The following is a 21,500-nucleotide window of genomic DNA, read 5'->3' as shown; positions in this document are numbered from 1 at the left end:
AATGAGGAGTGGGGGGGAGGTGGTTTCATTCCAACACAGGGCCTTGGGGCCTGAAAATCTCCGACGGTAAATGCTCGCCATGCCCCTTCCCCTAATTGGGCACCTAACACGCCAGTGTACATAGCCTGCATTTAATTAGAACAATAATGTATAGCGTGCACAGAATGCGGGGCTGGTGGGATCTTGCACCTGTCCCCCCATTCCACGTCAGAAGAACCCCCCGTGAGCCGATCCCATGTGAGCGGTCCGAGTGAGATGAGGGGGTAGGTAGGTGGTGGTGTGTCCGCATCGGCTGGCGTTTACGCGTGTGACAGGGCGTGAACAAAATCTCTGGTCGTGTAATCGTGCAGTGTCATAAGCGCAATTCCAAGTGTGTTTTGGGTAGATAATTAGAGACTTTGAAATTACTCCACTGGAAAGATACTTTCACGAAATATTACCGTCAGAAAAGCCACGCTTCTCAAGCGGCGTTATCACACCAGCAGCAGCACCGTCATCGCTGGCCGAGACCGGTGGTAGTGCTAACAGCAGCACCGTCATTATTGTCAGCAGCATCACCATCATCATGACCATGGGCAGCGTCAATGTCATTATCAGCAGTGACAAGTCAGACACAGTGGTAAGGTGCGCGGTGACAGAAATGGCGCGTACAAAAAAACTATTGTTTAAAAGAAAAGTTAACATTAGCTCATGTCATAAATTAAAGGAGTGGCTGATGCAGGATGCAAGTATCATCAGGACTGGTGAGACAAAGGTGACACGGCGCTTGGCCATACAACCCTCTTGTACTGGGTTTTCCTGAACAGGAGATCACCAGCAGTACCTGCTGTGACACTGTATGTGCGGACACGGGCGACCTTTGCGTATTCATATGCATGTTGTGCACCGAGTTTGTGCCTTTTCACTCGGCCACAGATGCATCATCACACTGAAGGCAGCCAACGGGGAGCAAAGCATGCATGGTTGACAACTGTGCATGCGTGCCAATCTAACAAGGTACAGTAACATCATCGATTATCCGGTGGTTTAGGGGGGTAGGAGGAGGCAGCAGATTTCCATCATTATTAAAAAAAAACTATTGTTTTTGCACACTCGTGTATGACATTATGTTTTTAGGTGTTACGTATATGTTTGTGTTTAAAATTAGTTTACTTTATGAAATTGGCATAAATAAACATATACAAATAGACGAAAATAAATATCCTGCTGCAAAAAGATGCTGTATTTACTGTACAGTACTTACCACTCAAATCTCGAAGAGTCCATATCATGGGGTGATGTACGTAGTAGTACTACGCTCTTGTTTAAAAACTTGTGTTTGACGATTGCCGGACTGATGCAGCCTTTAGACCGGTGCTCCGGCAAACGCCCAATGACACAACGCCCTTTACAATGAATCCCACTGTGTATATTTTTGTATTTACGAGTTATTGGTCATGAAAAATCTTACATACGTGCAGTATTTTTCACTGTTTAAGTTGTTGTTTGTAGTATATAATGTACCGTAAAAATATTTGACACTGAAATCAAGCATAGCTACTTTCTTTTGGCATGGACATGGTGCAGATCTCCAAACTGGTACAGCCTTAAGGACGAGCGGTTTTCCAGCGATCACCGGAGTGCATGCCGGTTTCACCGGATCAGCCCGGGACCGGCAGATGTTGGAAGCCGGATAATCGATTATCTACTATGAGTATATAGAGAGAGACATTTGAAGCAGATAATATGATTTACAGATGGTTACACAATGTCCCAGGCACTCGTTTGAGGCTGGGTCGACTTAGGGGAGGGCTGGGACCGTTTCAGAAAATCGTCACTGGTAATGAGCTTGTACACCACTCTATCCGTCTTCATCAACACGTTAATAAAATACTGTAATTAAAAAAAGTCACCGTTCCCTTGACTTAGCTTCCCACAGGAATCCGCTGTGCACATTCAAAGTACTGGTGCAGTCATCCTGTGCCAACACCAGCGGAAGCCAATTACACATCGACATTGTTCGCATTCACGTTAAGGCATGTTCCGCCCCGAGTACGAGAGAGAAGATGCGAGGATAATGTAAGAGGCAATGTCAAAATTGCACACAATGGACACACACACACACGCACACGAGTCCTCTGAACTGACACCATGTCCAAGTAGCCAGCTGAGAATCCTCGGATCAAGTCGGTCCTTGGCTGCTGCAAGACTCTCAAGTCCCATGCCAAGTCTTTCGCTGAGTAGCAGCAGCGACCTCCCACACGCTGCTCTTGGGAGCATTCGAAGAGCGCATTGTGTTTTGCCTTGGCTCAGACTACTGAGCACAACTGGGGAATTTTGTGGTTATTTTAAACGATGCATTAATTAGAGCCAGACATTCTGCAGAAACACAGTTGAGCTCCAGTTTCTCCCAGCAGGTTCCCATCTCAACCACAAGTTTTCAAACCCCATAGCAGCATGATGACATAATGAGTGGGAATCAGACGAACCTCATTGTATAATACGGTTTACCCAGTTCAAATTGTAATTCATACCCTGTGTGAAGAATCATAAAACAAACACGAACCCCATTATTAAAATGTGAAAAAGTTAATTGGCTGCTGAAACTAATTCGTATGCATGTCAAATGACTTCCATCTAACGAGCAAATGCCAGGTAATTAGGAGTGAAAGAATTATAGTTATTGGCTAATTTAGACATTCTTCTCGTATCTGTGGAATGTTTCCGTGACCTAAACACGGAAGGGAGCTGGTAGGAACGTTGGGTTGCTCGGTCAATGGCCAGGGTCAACGGCGGCGTGGTGTATTCCGCAAATATGCCCGACTGTGAGGGCGGGCACAAGCCGGCGTGAGTAGGTTAAACGTTGAGTTTTAAAAGGGCACCACGGGGTGACCAGCCCCTCCCCACCCAGCCCCCCCCCCACCCAGCCCCTCCCCACCCAGGCCCATCCTCACCACCCAGCCCCTCCCCACCCTCCCCTCCCTACCCAGCCCCTCCCTGCACGACGAATGGACACAATAATCCCCTGTGGGCTGGTGGAACCAGTGGGTTCCTACCAGTTAAAACATTTTCTGCTAAACCGTTGGACACACACAACACACACGGGAGATAAATGTGGACAAATGTAAAAGTGTTAAATACGATGAAGAGCCCCGGTGGTTGGCATTTCCATCGCTCGGCCAATTTGTATTAATTGTTGGTTCGCTTGGTGTCAGAGATGCCAGGTAAATTCTGTTGGAAACATACAAAGGCTGCGTGTGTGCGATCACATAGTTCCGTTAAATTTTTCAAATATAAGCTTTGTTGAGGATAGGGATGTGTTTCGGCGTGTAATAAATGAGCCTTGCGACTCTCATTACTCACTGTCCCTTAACTGCACGGCAGTCTACAATGTAAATATGCAGCTTGAAGAAATCAAGGTCTGGAGAGCAGAGGAGCAGTGTTTCATAACCGGGGGTACTTGCAACACCTCCCCGCGCGCGACATCTCCCTACGTGCGACATCTCCCTACGTGCGACATCTCCCGGGAATATTCACGCAAATGGCGGTCGTCACATGGGGTGACCGAGCGGGTTGCTGCTCGGTAGTGTCTGCGCTAGCAATTCTAACCCTGATAATTGTTTTTTTACCCTTCTATCTGGCAACAAAACTGACACCTTTTTTACAAGGAGTCATGTTTGCATAGACCACAATACCTGCAGTCATAATGCAAACAAAAAACATAACTCTGATAATATGCACTGTCCTTGAAGTTGATTGGTCCACACCCGAGACAGCTTTCCTTAGAGCCTAGTCTCACATGGGTTGGACCAGATGACGCCAAAAGGCGCACAACTCAAAGACAATGCACCATCAGAGTATGAGAGCTCGGGGTAAGCATTTACACCATTGGAACCTCATTCCAATGGAACCTCGTTCCAATGGTGTAAATGCTTACCCCGAGCTCTCCTACTCTGATGGTGCATTGTCTTTGAGTTGTGCGCCTTTTGGCGTCATCTGGTCCAACCCATGTGAGACTAGGCTCTAAGGAAAGCTGTCTCGGGTGTGGACCAATCAACTTCAAGGACAGTGCATACATTATCAGAGTTATGTTTTTTGTTTGCATTATGACTGCAGGTATTGTGGTCTATGCAAACATGACTCCTTGTAAAAAAGGTGTCAGTTTTGTTGCCAGATAGAAGGGTAAAAAACAATTATCATATTTTTTACCGGCAAATGAGGTTCCAATGGTGTAAATTCTAACCCTACCGTACGTTTAAATTCTTTCGCACCGTACGTAGCCAACCGTGCCCATCGGAGGTGCGGGAGGTCAGGGAAGTTGTGAAGCCTTACGCTACTCACCCGCTGGATGAAATTTGGTAAACCCGTGCACTTGGCCGCTCCCGTCGTGCTCTCCCGAGGCTCTTTCTCTTTGATCGCGTTCATTTAATTTGTAATTTACTGATGCACGTAATAATAAAGCAAAACATTGTCAAGCCTCAAAATAAAGGTTTTTTTGGTTAGATCGTATAAACGTGTCGTAACCCTCCACCACCCAAGTAAGGTTTGTCGCGTAAACAACGCGCCAATTAGTTACTACTTCAGCCCACCCGGTGTGTTGGAGAGTAAATCCACAACGTTTACAATTTTAATACGACATGTCGCTGGTAATTACATCCAGCTTCATAGAGTGATTTGCCGGAATGTTGTGGATTTACTCTCCAACACAGCGGTGTGCTGAAGTAGTAAACTAACTGACGCGTTGTTTACGTGACGAACATTACTGGCTGTGTCGGGTGGTGGAGGGTTACGACACATTTATACTTACGCACATCTAATCCAAAAGACGTTATCATGGATATTGGTCACGAAAGCCTACGTATTAAACATTGTCAAGCCTCGATTTAAAGCTTTCGTGACTGCAGGGATTCATCTTCTTGGTTCTTTCGGTAAAGTCACGTAGAAGGGAAGTAATAAAATAATACAAATAATAAAACATAATAATATTATTTTATTATGTTTTATTTTTATTATTTTATTACTTCCCTTCTACGTGACTTTACCGAAAGAACCAAGAAGATTGTCAAGCCTGTCGGGGAAAATCTTTGGCGTTCCACACCCAACCTTCCAAACGCTCTGCGTCCTGGTGATGTGAGTGACCCCCACTTAAATAGCCATTAAAAAAAATGGAAATGAAGTGTAAATATTTAATTAGATTATTTACTCGAATGTTATTAAGCATTAACTACATGTCTTAGATATTAATTACAAATACATTATTGAAATATTCAAATTTTTCAAATATTAAATTAAATATATCGTCAAATCCTACCAAGCCAGATATATCAATTTGCCATACCAGAATGTAGCAGTAGCCTGTGTAATAATATACAACGTGGAATAATAAAAATGCACGAGAACGTGTCATTATATGCAATCTATAAATTAGCAGTTAAAAGTGTAATAAATTAACTTACACCAATACCTGAGTGTTGGAGATGGTGAGAAGGAGGTGAGAGGAGAGGGGTTGGTGGTGGGGGATGTGGAACGGGGTGATGGGGAGGGGGGGTGATAGGGGAGGGGTGATGGGGCGTGTGGAAAGGGGGTGATGGGGGGGTGATAGGGGAGGGGTGGTGGGTGATGCCACCGCATGCTGCTTGCGATTGGCCAGATAGAGGCTAATCAAGCACGGTACGGGCTAGGGAAGAGATAGACTCATGTGCTGATTGGGCTTGTCGATGACTGGTAGCAGGAGTGTCAAGATCAGCCTGTGTGGAGGAGGTTCGTGAACGACGGTGCTGAGGAGTTGGAGGCAGTCGCCGTCCAACCAGGAAGGGCAGAGGAGCGACACTCACAACAACGAGCGGGGCGCCGGGCGGCTAAAACACAACGAGTTGGCGCAGTCGGCAGTGGCACAGCTGGTGCATCTGGCAGTGATCTCAATCAACCCGTGGCACCTGCTGGCTGTTCCGTGACCTCCTGCCAGCGGACTGTCGACACTTTACGTGGGCCTCAAAGTGCACCTAGCATGGCACAAGCGCCAGTGGTGATGTGACCGCCACTTTGTGGTGAACGGCGGTTGTTGTTGTTGCTGGGGTGGGGTATGGTGTAGAGGGGTGACAGGGGAGGGGTGGTGGGGCATGAGGAGGGGGGGATGGGGGACGTGGCAGCACCTTGGACCGAGGGACACAAACACTTTACAGTACAGCAAAGTCCACATCGCATACCATAACTTAAGTATTATATTTGTTGGCCTGTACAAACACACACATATATTTACCACAATACCTATATGTATACGTGTAGAATAACGCAGGTTGTGCTTTTTTATACATCGATTTTAATTTGTTTTCAAGATCGGCATACTCTGGCCAGCCCCCGACCCCCCATTCGTCGTGCTGGGTGAGTTGATAGGTCTCCTAGGGAGTACGCGACAAACAAAAGGTTGGGGGGTCAACACCGCTGTGGGGGCCATCTCGTGCGTATTATATAACTGCGCTTGAGCATACGTTTCAAAACGGAATCTTATCTTGAACAGGAGCTGCACAAATCCGCACAAGATCAACGGTGCCAACCCGATGCCTTCTCCGTCACGGCAAACGGGGCATGATGACTGCCGTCAGCGAGCAAACTCGGCTCATCGAACGGGGGGCGGGGGGGGCTGCAACTGTCACGAATGCTTTTGCCGCTGCTGAGATGAACCTGCTGCCAAAGTGTGTGGCCTTGGCTTTCATGAGCGCCGACACGGTCATGCCAGAAATAGAGCACACGCACAAAGCCGCCGCTCGTGAGATCATGCCTCTCTCTGTCCGCGATCCCATCTGTAGCCCTGTTGAAACCAGTGGTCTTGCGAGGAACGTCAAGGACATTATCAAAACCATTGCCTCTCCTCACCCACAATAGACCAGACTAAGCGAATGAATTAGATTCAATATACAATGACATGAATACGAGTAGAGGACAACGATGGATTCAACCCTTTTCCATTCACCAGAAACGATTCGAATTTTTTTTTTACTTTACCGGTACGTTTTCAGGTCAGAAGATTTACCGAGGTTCCCACAAGGCCATGCGGGAGGGCGTGTGGTACAGTCTGGCGCGAGCTATCGTAGCGTGCGGTTGTGTCGCTACAGTTCCCTGCGGTGAGTACAATGTCTTTAAAAACAATGGCGCTTGATCTCTCTAAATAAAATTAAACGTTAATCGCTTGTGCGTTCCGAGATTAGCAGTGGATGGGACACCACCCTGCAACTTGCAGATGTCTCGGAATGGGAAAGGGTTAAGAAACTGTGTGTTGGCAGTGATGTCAAAGAAAAATGATCTAGCCACCAATGTACATTTTGTAAATGCTCCAGATATATACTTTTAGTCGGGCAGGCAGCATTAATGGTTAATTTACGGTGAGATCGTTTTCGTTCGACAAGTTTTTAAATCAACCCAATTCTCTCTGTGTTTAAAAATAATTGGCTGCCATGCACGTGTGTGGCTTAACACACATTATTTCATGTGCTCGGCTGGCGTCTTCTTCGCAAGTCATTTTGTCAAGACAGCCTTGACTGTTAAGTTGAATAAAACGAAAGCAATTGTGGAGAAGGCGAGGAAGAATAAGGCGTGATTGTCAAATGAGGAACTAATTAAGGTAAAGTCAATTGAAAAGTGCTTTAAACGGGTGGGCATTACAGTTCATAAATATGATACAGCAATCCCCTTCTCAAATTACGGACGTGGAGTGCAAAGCCACTTTATTAACAGCACACCCACGTGCTTGCGCTCCGAAACTGCCCAACAAGACTACCGAAATATTTCCTCCGCGTGTCAGCAAATGCCCTGTTCAATAAGCATTCAGCATATGTTAGGGGCACGCTCGCTTTAATCAAAAGACGACTCCGGGACTCGTTTGGCGTGGATGCGTCATTATTTTAGCCCGCACGGCACCCGAACCTAATGCAAACTGCTGGACAGGCGAGAAAAAACAATCGGTAGGAATGTCTGAAGGAACTGTGCCAGCCCATATGGGTATAACTTGTGAGTATGTGGAAGAAGCCATAGACAGCCACAGGACCGTGCTGCATTTTTGAGGAGCGACGGAGGTTCCCGCACACATGTTCATGCAACGTGGGGAATTATGTAAGCTATCACCATTCACTAGCATGTGTCCATTTAAAGAGGGGTGACGAGGTTCACGCCTTCCAAGCTCAGGAATATCAACAATTGTTCCTGCCGTAATAAAACGGAATTACCACTTGTGGCTCGGGACCATGAACCTCACGCAAGCACCGTCAAAATGTAAATTTTGAGCACGAACACAAGACACAAATAAACCACTAAACGTACTGCACGACACACAGCACATTCCTGATGTGGCGTCTATGGACGCCTCTGCTGCTGGAGGATGAAGACAATGCGAGGTGTGCGACAGCGAAGGGAACGAGCATGAAAGCACAGGTTGGGGCTTGGGTCCGGAGGTGTTGAGTCGAAGTGAGAGCCCCGGGATTAGGCAATGCGTCACGACTGGCTGCTCTGGGCAATTAGACTGTAGATGCTGCAAACTGTGCCAAGGCCTCTCGTCAACAATTTCAAAAGAAAGGCGAAGCAGCTTGCAAAACAGCTGCAGCTTGTGGTGGGGAGAGGGGCAGTGGTGGAAATGGGCCAGAACGCCCAGGAACGCCGTGGCGGGAGTGAACATTTGAACCCGACTGCGTTCCGGAAGGAATCGAGGATTCATATTTTTTTTATTGATTTGACTCACACTTAGACCCCAAGACTAACAGAAAGATCCACAGACGCGCACAAACACAATTAGAGACCCACAGACACACAGAGACCCACTGACACACAGAGACCCACTGAAGATGAACCCACAGACACATTGAGAGACCCAGATACACAATTAGAGATCCAGAAACATGCACAGAGACCCACACACGGAGCAAAGCTCCTCCTCCTCCTCAGATTGAGTGATGGCGAGGGGAATAATTTATGAGTTCCCCCAGTAATTCCTTCCCATTTCCAGCCCTGGAAAGGGATGGTAAAGGACTCTCTGGTATCCCTACAATTCCATAAAAAAGGCAGTAGTAGATTCCTTGGCACATGACACATGGGCTGGACACACACTCGCACAAGTACCCAGAGGCAAGGGATCAAGATAGCGTGCTTATGCTACAACCAAGCAATTGTCTGGAGTTCAATGACGAACCTCTCCTTATAAACGCAGCGTGAGTTTCTTCAGAGCAAGTGGGCCAGGCCTCAACTCTGCTCACGTGTTTCTCCGTAATCTACATTGCATAACAAAATAGGCACAGAACTGTGAAGTGAATGTGATCTTGTTCACTCTATACATCCTTTCACCAGGCAAGCACTTAAGGATTATGCAGTGGCCAACATATTAATTCTAGATTTGAAGCTTTCGTGACTGCAAGGATTCATAGCAATCGTGCTGTGACGGTTCCAAGTACTTGAAACAGCAATCGTGCTGTGACGGTTCCACCTGAAGACGGCAGCTTGTGTTGCCTCCGAAACGTCGTGATTTTTATTTTATTTTATTAATTTACATTTTTTACCTACGCATTTATTCCTGAAAAAAACCTAAGAATAAGTGGCCAACATATTGTTTCTTTTATATATATAAAGGCCTAAGTGTGGCCCTTGCTGCCGGGAAATTAAGGGTGTGTATAATGATTCGTCAATTAATATTGTTTCTTAAGCTCAAGGTTAACGCATGTTGAATACATTATTTGCGATTGATATCAATCATTTGCAAATGTTTTCCTTCACCGTAATTAAATAAATGCGACAGGGAAAAAAATTTGACGGACAATGCAAATGCAACCATTAAATGAAACGAGAACATTTTTAATTGTTTGACGAGAACCGTGACCGGAATGAGATGTGGAAACGCAGGACCACGCAAGTCCGAGCGCGGTGGTCATCGCGCACGAGTTCTGTCCATCACGAATGCGCGTTGGCAATGGGGTGGAGAGGCCTCCATCCAGCAGTGCAAATAGTCATGGCGCACGATGATGTACGTACGCACTTTGAACTTCTTTCGCACCGTACGTAGCCAACCGCGCTAATCGGAGGTGCGGGAGGAAGGACAGCGAACAGTACTGCGGTGCCCGATATGGAATTGGTTCCACGGATTGAAATGTTCAGAATATCGAGTGAGAAATGTTGAGCCAACGTCCATTGTTGCATCACCAAAGGCACGATGCTGCTGGCATCCACTGCACCAAGAGACATTTTGCGCGTGGATACCACTAGCCTTAGGTTAAGTCCAGCCTCTATTGTCCATCTTAGATATCGCACAAGAGCCCTTCCTGGTGCCAAAAGGAAACCGACAAAAACCTGCCATTTACAAAAAATGAAGCCTCATTCACACAAAAGGTTTGCAAAAGCACAATGAGCACACGGAAATAATGCGCGAACGTAAGCCAAGAAACATAAAAAACGTTACATCAGCTTGCACTCGCCGCATGTCTGAAGCACGGCACGGTGCATCAGGGGGGGGGAGCATGGAGCCAGGGGCAGTGGATGGAAGCCGTGACCTTCCGTTGCACAAAAGGGTCTATCACAACCAGCGCGCAGGTGCCCATGACGTCACAACGACAACAGATCCCCCGTGTAGCCTCAACAGACTGTCGGGGCGAGCGCTGTTAGCGAGCACCTATTTAGGCCGGCATGGCACACGAAAGTGGTAGGTGGCCAACACCACGCCCAGCCTCCTTTGTCTCCCCAGTGGCAATGTTCACGCACCGCACCAGATATTCATTTGAGGCCGAATCGACCAAGTGGAGGGCCTAGGACTGGCTCAGATAATCGTTACTTGTGTCGGCCGTGAGCGGGAATCGAACTCGGGTTGCCAGGTTCATAGCGCAGCGTAGCGCTATCTCTCTCCCACCACCATCGCTCTGCCAGGCACAGTTCAGTCGGGTCTCCTCCACCTCTTCCCTCTCCCCTATGCCGCCAAAGTGACGCATCACTGCATCTTATAATGGAAGCGTTTCTCTGCGGCACCCCAGAGTCAATGTCCAGGGCAGCCGGCGATCGCGCTGCCACCTTCCTTGACCATGTGCCATTTTAACAAACCCCCCCCCCCCCTCTCTTTCTCGCTTGTCGAAGGTTTCGCTTTCACGCCTCCCCCATGAATATCCTCAACAAATTCTCTCACACGAGCAGTGTTCCGGTAAGGAGTTTAAACCCCCTCACTCCTCCGTCAGCCTTAACGGACTTACCCATACCTCAATGTACTCGCTCATTCAAGTCCAGCATTGGAAGGTTTCACTATACGCCCGTGTGCAACTCAATGCAAATGTTTTCTCGTTGATCAAAAATACTTCCACGTTCAGATTCAATATGCGCAAGACCTTTAGCTGGCACGTGCTATTTGGCCCGGCATGCTCATCAACTCATGGATTCAAAAGCAAAAACACAGAATATGCCGTCTGTCGGAGGCCTCTAACCAGCATTGCACACAATTGTTAACCATCTGCTTTGTCGTGTGGACACACGCGCAATGACCCAACTCGGGTATTCATAATTAACTGTAGATGAATTTAATCGCCAAAGAATGTAAGCAGTTTCCATGAACCTTGGGTGAACTTGATACTTTGTTCACCAACCTAAAGACAGACCAGTGGTTTGCAACCTTTCTGGACCGATGGACCGCTGTCAAACCATAAAAAACCTCTGTACCACCGTGCATCAACAAAATATAATTCTAAAAAAATATCATTCCAAATTATCGATTCTGGAACATTCCTGCAGACCACTTCCCATGGTCTTGCGGACCACCAGTGGTCAGTGGAACCACTGTGTTGGGTAGCACTGCTCTAGACGACGACTTGAAGTTTCAAGAATCAAAATCTTAATTGATTATAATTTATCAATGTGTGACCATTGTTCTTCAGCAATTATTTCTACATATAAAATCGAATAACTCTCGAAATATTAACATCCTCCAGAAATGCTCACACAAGTCTGGAAGGGTGAATATGTGCAGTAAAAACGTTTCCCGAGTGGCTCATCCACACCTATCCTGACAACAGAGGCAATGTATCTCAGTATTTTTGGTTGAGAAATTACGAAACACAACTGAACTGCGATAACCATTGGCCAAAAGTGTCAGCGAAAAGTCTGCTCATTAAATCTGCATATCATTGACCTAGACACGGCGTAAGAAATTATTAGGCGGCATCTCTTGGTGAATTATGGGTAGTAGAATAGTGAATATGAAAAGTATATTGCATTGCAAATATGACATTAAGTCCATAAACCTTTCAGAGCAATGTTTTCCAACAGCATTTACGCTGGGGTCAACTCTGGACACAATTATCGTTGTTGTGAATCTGAACCGGCTAGTGCGGCCAATTAAACAAAAGCTGCTGCCGCTGCTGCTGGGTTGTCGGGTCGTCCTTGCCAAAAGCCGTCCACAACCACAGTGCCCCACCCCCCCGTGCAGGAAAGCTAAATTGTACAAAATAATGATGTTCCTTTTCTGGCAACAATTGTGGACGTAATAATAGGGTTGTTCCCCTTTTTTCTGGCAACAAAACCAAAACCTTTTTACAAGGATTCATTTCATAATTGTGGACATTTTAAAATAACTCAATTTAATTTAGAAAAATAGTCTTCAGGACTGAGTACAGTATTGCACATTGTAATTTTGGATGGGAGCCGAGACTTAAATTGACAGTAACCATGAACGTGTCATGTGTTTTGATTGGTGTTATTGCTGATGAACACACAACAACCTGCGAGTCGTAACCCTAATCCTAAATATACCCACGACCGACCACTGCCACAATTCCTACCAGTGTTTACTCGTGAGCTGCCTCCGAAGCAGCAGACATTTCAAGGTGATTGTTTTTTTTTCTTCCCTCTAACGGGCAGGTGCCAGACGACGTCATTAAAACCCACTGCTTTTCAATAAGGATCCAAAACCAACTTTAAAATAAATCACCTTTTTGAAAAATGTAACATCGCTAATGGAGCAAATGCAGATACGACAGACCGATTTTAAAACAACGAACGCAAACACGCGGTAGGTAGACACAAGAGTAAAGGTTTCCTTCAGCTCGAAAATTGCTGCTGTGTGCACCCAACGCTTTAATGAACACAAAGCGCTAAGTATTCTGTGCAAGGGAGTACCACATCAAATGACTTTGGCCAACAACGGGAGAACCCTTGGGCGGCCTTCACAGCAATTCAGACGAGTGCCTTCCATACAGACCCACAGAGTCACCGTGTTGTCAAAGTCAAGTGAGACGCAACAATGATGCTTATGCGTGGAGCGACAACAACACAACTGCATAGCCACCTTTCCGTACCGAATGCAAGCATATTGGCTGCTCAAACGAAGCCGTGCCAAAAACACAGATGCCAATTACTGTTTTTTTCCTCCCAATTAACATTCATTTGTGAGTAGCTAGGTAAGGAAAGGCCGTTTAGAGCAAGGTTGAAAATGAATACAGTATACAAATAGCACATGGACCTTTAACGCCCAACATTTATATTGTGCTGCTATCTGCTAATTGCCCCACCCATTCTGAACAAAGCCGGAGAGCAGCCGAGGTCCATGGAGCAGTGGGAAGAAAGAGTGAGCATTGGGAGGCAGGGACACATTTTTTACTGCTCATTTTATGCACAGGGTAAACATTCTAGATTTGAAGCTTTCATGACTGCAAAGATTCGTACTCTTTGGTTTTTTAGGTAAAGTCACGTAGATAAAAAAGATATATTAAATTAAGTTTTTTTTATTTTATTTACTTTTTTACCTACGTCACTTTACAGAAAAAAACAGAGTACAGGGTAAACATGTTGTGTAGAGTAAAATGATTTAATATTGTTTTGTCTTGTTGCTTATTGCCGTGTACGGCTTCCTGAGAATGTCTGTACTTCGAATATCCATCCTTATCCGTCATTGTCTGTGCTCTGCTAGATGAAGGCCCCCCTCCATCACGGTGTCTCACAGTGTTGCGAATCCACAAAGACAAAGGTCACCCGTATAGATTTAAGAGACTGTTGGAGCAAGTGCTGTTAGCAAGCACCTATGACGGCCGCCGCCACGGTACGCGAGGGGGTGGGTGGCCAGCACCGCGCCTGGTAGCCGTACCGGGTACTGATTTGGGGCTGAGTCGACCTAGGAGAGACCCAGGACTGTTTCAGATAATTATCACTGGTGTTGGCCATGAATTGAACTTGGTTATCAGCGCACGAAAAGCTGCACGACCGCTCCCCACGTGAACGTGATCTCATAGCTCCATCGAAGTCATTTCTATCGTCTTAGGTGCGGTCCGTCCTTTTGTATGCGATTCAGTGGCAATGTACGCAGCGAACCAAGCTCTCAAAAGTGAAGCCCTAAATACAAATAAGTATAAACGATAAACACTGAGGTTCCTCAACAAAGTTAGAAAATATAAAACAAAGGGAGTCGGGCAAAGCGGTAATCACCCGCCAACGTTATTTACAGCAACGTTAAACGGCATCACGCAATAATTGGATGAATAAATAAACAAATATACAAAAAAACATTAACTATCTGGGGCTCGCTGATCGCACAGCTATTATAGCCACTGTAAATTCGTCGCAGGACATGATTTAAGAACCGTAAGAAGAAAGGCTGAACATTCATTTGGGATCCAAGTTAATCATGAGAACAACAACAGGCGTTAACATGCAAGCGCACTGCACTGGATGCATACATTTGGCGGAAGGACGCCATTATGAATACACATCAAAGTTTCCCTGCGGCATCTAGCGAAGGTGGACAATGACATACATAGACGAGCGATAGTAGACTGGAGTGTTTAGAAGCAGAAATAACTTGATAATGAAAGCCAACAAATTATATCAAGCGTAAGTGTCCCCACGTGCAGAACTTTGCACTTAGGGGAAAATTCCGTACTGTGCACAACAAAGTGCAATGCCTTTGGCTTCAGATCTGGGCAGCTCATCTCGAGGCTAAAAAAAACCGAACATAGTCTCAGTTGTTACTGTGCGACGATAATGCACGCACACGGCCAATATCCTTGAATCATTCACTGCACTAAATTTAGATCTAAATTCGGTTCAACAATGATGACTTGGTCAGCAAATATGCAGTGAACCATTCACTTCTCTACCGGACGAAGCAAGAACATTTTTAATAAGTTACAGAAAGATTAATCCTTAAACGATTCCAAAGGCCTACATCACCTGTAGATCATCTATCAATGTGACTTGCTGCTATGATGTATGTTATGGGGGGCGGGGGGATGCTTTACGCTGTGTCTGCAGGATGATTGCATAATTGGGATGTAATTCATGAAACGGAGGAGGGAAAAATCACTGTTGGATAGCAGATGGAGACTCGTTCTTGCTTTGCAGACGCTGCCATGCGAGCCCATTAATCCGGAAATGTATTCAAGAGCGTGAAGCTTGATTTAAGTGTAAAAAAACACCCCCGAACAGATAGCACAACATGTATACAGCAACGTTGATTTCCAGCACACGCAGTGGAAGTTTTGTTCAACAAAAAGAACGTGGCCAGTCCGCCGTTTTTGCGTCGACAATTTAGTTTGTCTGCAATTGTGTCAAGCGGTGAAGATTCAACTCTTTTTTTAATGCAACCTGAAAGCACAATTCAGGTCAAATCATCGTTTCAAAATAAGCAAATTAAATAAATAGGTCTGGAGAGAAAAAAACGGTTGCAAGTGAAAATGTCATAAGGCTGAGGAATACACGGATTTCAATTTGAAGCCTGGATCTCAGTTTTTTGTAACCAAAACTTATTTTTAAAATTAATAAAGTTTTTCACGTGAAAAAGAAAAGAAACTGGTGAAACATCGATGTATTTTTTTTTACCAACAAAATAGCGGCCAGCACTGTCTGTCAAACCCAATGTTTGTCGCCACCGACTGGCAGCACACCTGCCGTTTGTATCAGGTGGAAACGAAACAATTCTGAAGCATCTACAAAGCCTCTTCTTCTTCTGCCTACCCAGCAACGGGATGGATTGTGCATGGCTCACGCTTTACACGCACCACATTATTTTGGCATTATTTTTTCTGTTTGAAATGAGATCTAAGCTCGCACTAGATCTGGTACAATTTTCGCTATGCAAAGGGACTTTTTTATTTCCTTGGTGAGCTCCCTTCGCCTCTAGTCAATTGCAGTGACCTCTGGTTGCCCAACGAGGTCAGTGGCTCCACGAGCCACAGATTGTCTGGTGGAGCAGATTCGGCCCAGCCAATTGACTTACCCAGTCCGACAATTATTCTTCAACTTAAAACAGAAATGCTTTGACCACCCCGGTTGTTTAAAACGTGTTCACGCGCACACACACAATGTGCTCTAAGTGAAATTCACATTCACAGGAAGAACACGCTAATCGTGAAATTGTTTTCTTTGTTAAGCATTATTGATAATACAAAATATGTATGGGTAAAAATACGCATCATTTTTTTTACTACGGTATTGTATTGAAACGGTAAAAATAGAAAGATCGAACACAAGGTTACACAAGAATACGTATTTGCGTGATTGGGTGCTGCAGGATAGCTATTTGCAATGCTTGTGTATAACCATCTATCATACTGTTTACGTAACTTTCAAATTGACCTTTGTGTCTGTGTCTTGTCAGTGTGTGTCATATTCCTCAGCCTCTGATTGCAGTCTTGTATGTGCTGCACATATTGAGTGTCTGCTTGTTTCAACTGTGTCTGGTTTCATACCAGAGTTTGTATCTATGATTATTATTGTACATCGATAACAATTAATGTTCATCAGAATGTGTCTGCACATTGTTCTGCTCACCAGTGCGCTATCACCATGTCACAAGCTACGACCATGTCACAATGTGTACATTGCCTATCCTGTTATCTATCAAACAAAGTACTAGACATGACATTTATGACAATACATTGTCGCTATTCAGGGTTTTTTTATTTCCAGAACCTAATTTTTTTCGTCTCGTTTATAGTTTTGGTCACCCAATTATTTGTTTATGTAAGATCACAGATTTGTACACATGTACCGTGAACGTAAGATTAATACATCAATTTACGGATTTCCACATTCCTAATCTGTGCCCCTATGCATCAGTGTGTTCACCAGGCTGTCTGTACGCACGTAACAGTGCGCGTGTACAAATGGCTGTCTGCGTGTGTACCAGTTTGTAAATTGTCTCACAGGATTGCTAGCCAAGCTTTGGTGGCCAGCACACTGATTATAAACTACGTCACACATGTTGCGTGCAGCAGTACAAATCCGTCAGTCGCCCACGAAGCCTGTGGGTACGTACCCAATGCACACCACCTGCTTCTCCGCAGAGTCAGGAGACAAAACCAGCGATCATTGTATCTTGGCAGCAAAATTTGCCGAATGTGCAGACTTAATGGAGATGGGATTGAAACCACCACCCCGTGCAAAATGGTTTATTGGCGAGCGCGCCCGATCACGGGGCTGTTCAGTCAAGCCTACGACCCGACCCGCTATGTTATCTAGCCGTGCACAACATAAACCACGATTTTTACGGTGCACAGGCACGACAGAGAACCCTCGCCCTGCCCCCTTGTAACCACGAGGCCGGAGAGCTTTGCAACCGGTGGTGCCGCGGGAAAATTCCCAGGTGTGCCCTGATGTTTTCGATTTGATCAACAGAAACACAGGGCAATGAAAGAGAATAATTGACAAACACGTTGACAGAAACCCACACGAATCAATTAAATAAGACAAACACATAGGCGTTGAAATGAACACAGTAGACATAAATAAAACCACAAAATTGATTAACAAATGCCATATTTCCACAATGGCAAAGTCCATCCGTAGCGGCGTTATCAATTTAGAAAGATGCGTGCACACACACACATCATCATCATCAGTCATGAGCAATCGACTGCTGGATTTAAGGCCCACCCCGTAATATTTTGGTTTGGTGAAGCGTGGAATAAATCGAGGTTGTGAGCCACGATCCACCTTTGTGAAATACACAAGGTGATCATCCAGGCCCTTCCCTCCCATCACCTTCCCGTCCTAAAGGACAGCCTGCCCCATCTGCTCGTTTGCCATCACGACAACGATTAACTCCCCCACTCAACAGCGTCCTGCCCTCTTACACCTCGAACGTGGTGCGCCATTCTAGCGGTTAGAGTCTGTGCAGACCCCTAATTATCATCACACCATACACATAATGACCCCCCCCCTCCAATCCTCCAATGATGCCACCTAAACCAGAGCAAATATAACTCGTGGCGATTACGGTTACAGTAATGGTGACGCACTCCACCTTGGCGGTTTCGTCACGTTCACCTGAATCCACAGGAGCCCGTGTCCCTACACCACTGTGCATCAACCCCCCCCCTCCAGGGTGACTCCCGCTGTGCTGGAGGGGGGGTTGGTGAGTTGGGGGTCCTGGAAATGTTGGGGGGATGTTGGGGTAAAGGATGGGGAGGGTACCTGGAAAGGGGGGATCACTGCGACCCCCCTCACCCGCCCCGGTCGCCCCATTGTAAATGGCAGAGCCACCAGTCTATCACCGCACTCACCTCTAAATGTCCCTACATCCTGGCTTGCCTGTTCCATGATGAAAAGATTCATCCATCACGTTCCCCACAACACAAACTCATATTCGCCTCCAATCACTGGGTTCACCCTTAAATGGTATGTACGGTGTAAATCTATCACCGCAACAACTACAACATCGCAACCTCATAAGTAACGACGACGATGGTGAATATTTATCTCCCGGCCACCATCATCACGACTGGCCCATTCAACTTTAACTTGTAACTATTTTTTGTTATTTTACCAGGTAAGGCCCACAAAGCTACGTAGCTCTTTTTCAGAAGCGACCTGGCCACAAATGATAGCCCAACTTAGTGGCTTATCGCGTGGAAATGTTTATCAGCCACATATTCTAAACGTATGTTTCTAAATGTTAAGGGAAAAACCGGAGGACCCGGAGAAAAATACACGTGACCGCAGGGAGATGAGAGACACGCAAACTCCAAATATACAGCAGCAGGCGTCAGGGTCGGGATCAAATTCACGTCCTCCTGCGTACCAGGCGAGGTAGTTAACATCTCGCCACCGTTCCAGCAGCAACAGCTTTCTGTCAACAACCCTCGATCAAGAGGAGGTCGTGCTCCCTGTTGCTGCTCCTACATTCTAGAATTAATTTGCTATGGCCATCCACACCGCACAGCCCCAAGTAATTTCCCCCCCAGCCATTGTTTCTATGAATCGTACCCATGAGCATCTCTATCATCAGCTCATCTCAATTCCTTCGCAGGCCTGTAAGAATGTCAACGCTCCTTGCCTGCTCTAATTAATACAACCCCACAAAAACCACACCTTTAGCACAACAACAACAAAACAAACCCTCCCCGGATGGGTAAAGGGTTCTCCGATTTGTTTGCGTGGTTTTGAGATGCGGTCGGCTAGAGAGACGCTTTGGGAGAGAGAGAGAGGCAGCAGCTGTTGGCGGAATTCACGTCCATGAGTCTCTGGCTCACGGCCACGCGTGACACAAACGTGGAGGACCCTCTTGAAGGCTCGCCCGCAACTGTTCCCGATTGTATCCCTTGAGCACTCTCCGTCAACCCTATGATGCCATTTAGGGGCCATTGCTCCTCGCAAGTGAAGTGTTTGTGGGATGAAGACTTTGACAATTTCCCGACACATCTGCCGTGTTGTCAAGGTCTTGAAAGGCGGCAGCAGCAGCAACATCTCATCCCCCACACACGAGTTGGAGGGGGGGTACATGCCTGTCACGACTTTGTACCCCCATTCATTATCAAAGGCGCGATCTAAACAATACGCCAATGAAAGAGCATCGCTATTATCTTAAGCAGTCTGTACTCGTTATTTGCAATGTTGTCGTCGTCTTTGTGTTTGCTGTGTTTAACGCACCGCGGATCTCCCCGTTGTAAAATAGCCGGGAAAGCTGTGAAAAGCCTCACCATCGTCCAGGTGTAACGAGTCAAACGCACCTCCGATTAGCAACGTGTTGGCCACGTGCGGTGCGAAAGAAGTTCAACAGAGTAGCAGTGCGTGCGTGTATCGCGGGGATGGCTGTTGTTGGGGGGGCTGTTGTTGGGGGGGATGGCTGTTGTTGGGGGGGGGCTGTTGTTGGGGGGGGCTGTTGTTGGGGGGGGGAGTGGCTGTTGTTGGGGGGGCTGTTGTTGGGGGGATTCTTGTTGTTGGGGGGAGCTGTTGTTGGGGGGGGGATGGCTGTTGTTGGGGGGACGTTGTTGGGGGGGGATGGCTGTTGTTGGGGGGGGCTGTTATGGGGGGGGGGGGGGGGTGTTGGGGGGGGGATGTTGTTGTTGGGGGGGATGGCTGTTGTTGGGGGGCTGTTGTTGTTTGGGGGGGTGGCTGTTGTTGTTGTTGGGGGGGGGGGTGTTTACCTCTTGGCGTCGAGTCGGCTGCCCTTGCGCTGCAGCACGGCGGGCACGCAGCTCGTGAGCTCGGTCCAGTCTGCGTGGAGGCCGCAGCTCCATCCCGTGGAGAAGCGCGAGAAGAGCCACGTGTCGCGTCTGCCGGGCCGCAGGCAGGCGCACTTCTTCTGCCCGGCCCGGCACTCGCACGGCAGCTCCAGTTGAATGTTGCGCACGAGGTGGCGGCCGAACGTGGTGCCGCCCGTCTTCTGGATGTGCAGGAACACGATCACGTCGTCGCCCTTGAGGTCGAAGGGCACCGTCTTGTCGAGGTCGCGCGTCGCGAAGTGAAACTTGCGCACGTAGTGAGGGTCGGGCGCCGGGTAGGGGTCCAACGAGGAGGAAGAGAGAGACCAAAGGGACGACGACAACGATGATCCGCCGCCACCGCCGCCGCCGCGATGGGCCTGTGGCGGCGGCGTGAGTAGCAGGAGGCCGCAGCCCGCGCCCGGGCACACGTACTGGTAGGCGATGGTGAAGAAGATGAGGGCCGCCGCCGCCACCAGCAGCGCTTTGCTCAGCCGCTGGTCCATCTCTCGTCCATGAAAAGGCGCCCGGCGAACCACCCCCCTACCTACCCCAGCAAAATAACCCTGAGGGTGACAACAACCGCGCTCGTGTGCCCACCACCGCTAGCGCTCAGCCCCGGCGAATCACGCGGCCGCCACCACCACCACCGCTACCGCCGCCACCGCCACAAGCGCCACCGTCAGGGAGTCGCGGCGCGGCCGGGGGGAGCAGAAGGCGCCCAACAGCGCCGCGGTCCCCCATGGCTCCCTCATCCCGTCGTGCAGTGCGCGCGTCGCGCGGTGACGTCACGTCGCGCGGTGACGTTGCGTCCGCGTGACGCGGGGACTTGTTGTGGAGCAGGGGGGGGGGGTGGAGCGTTGGCGGCCATCTTACGTAGGGGCTCGAGGCAGGGGGGTGGCGGTTGACGCCTATTTCGGGTTTCGCCCGCCTGCAGCGTTGGGCCCCTACGTAAGATGGCCGTCAACGCCCCCCTCCCACACACGCCCCGCGGACCTGACGTCAGGGCTGTTGTACAGCGGGGGGGGGGGGGACGTTGGCGGCCATCTTACGTAGGGGCTCGACGCTGCATAGAAGAGGCAGGCAGGGGGGAGGGGC

General features: G+C 47.6%; 1 protein-coding gene across 1 annotated transcript in view; it reads right to left on the bottom strand.

The window, feature by feature from the left end:
• The window catches only part of LOC144947057 (heparan-sulfate 6-O-sulfotransferase 1-like), a 62,592-nt gene extending 41,421 nt beyond the window's left edge, over window positions 1-21,171 (bottom strand). The window contains exon 1 of the mRNA XM_078876208.1: window positions 20,346-21,171. Coding sequence (XP_078732334.1) covers window positions 20,346-20,908 — 563 coding nt within the window. The 5' untranslated portion in view covers window positions 20,909-21,171. The remainder of the gene's footprint in view (window positions 1-20,345) is intronic.
• Between the last annotated feature and the right edge of the window lie 329 nt (window positions 21,172-21,500).

The sequence above is a fragment of the Lampetra fluviatilis genome, chromosome 43 (genome assembly GCF_964198595.1).
Source record: "Lampetra fluviatilis chromosome 43, kcLamFluv1.1, whole genome shotgun sequence".
NCBI lineage: Eukaryota > Metazoa > Chordata > Hyperoartia > Petromyzontiformes > Petromyzontidae > Lampetra > Lampetra fluviatilis.
This window is presented reverse-complemented; position numbering and strand designations above follow the sequence as displayed.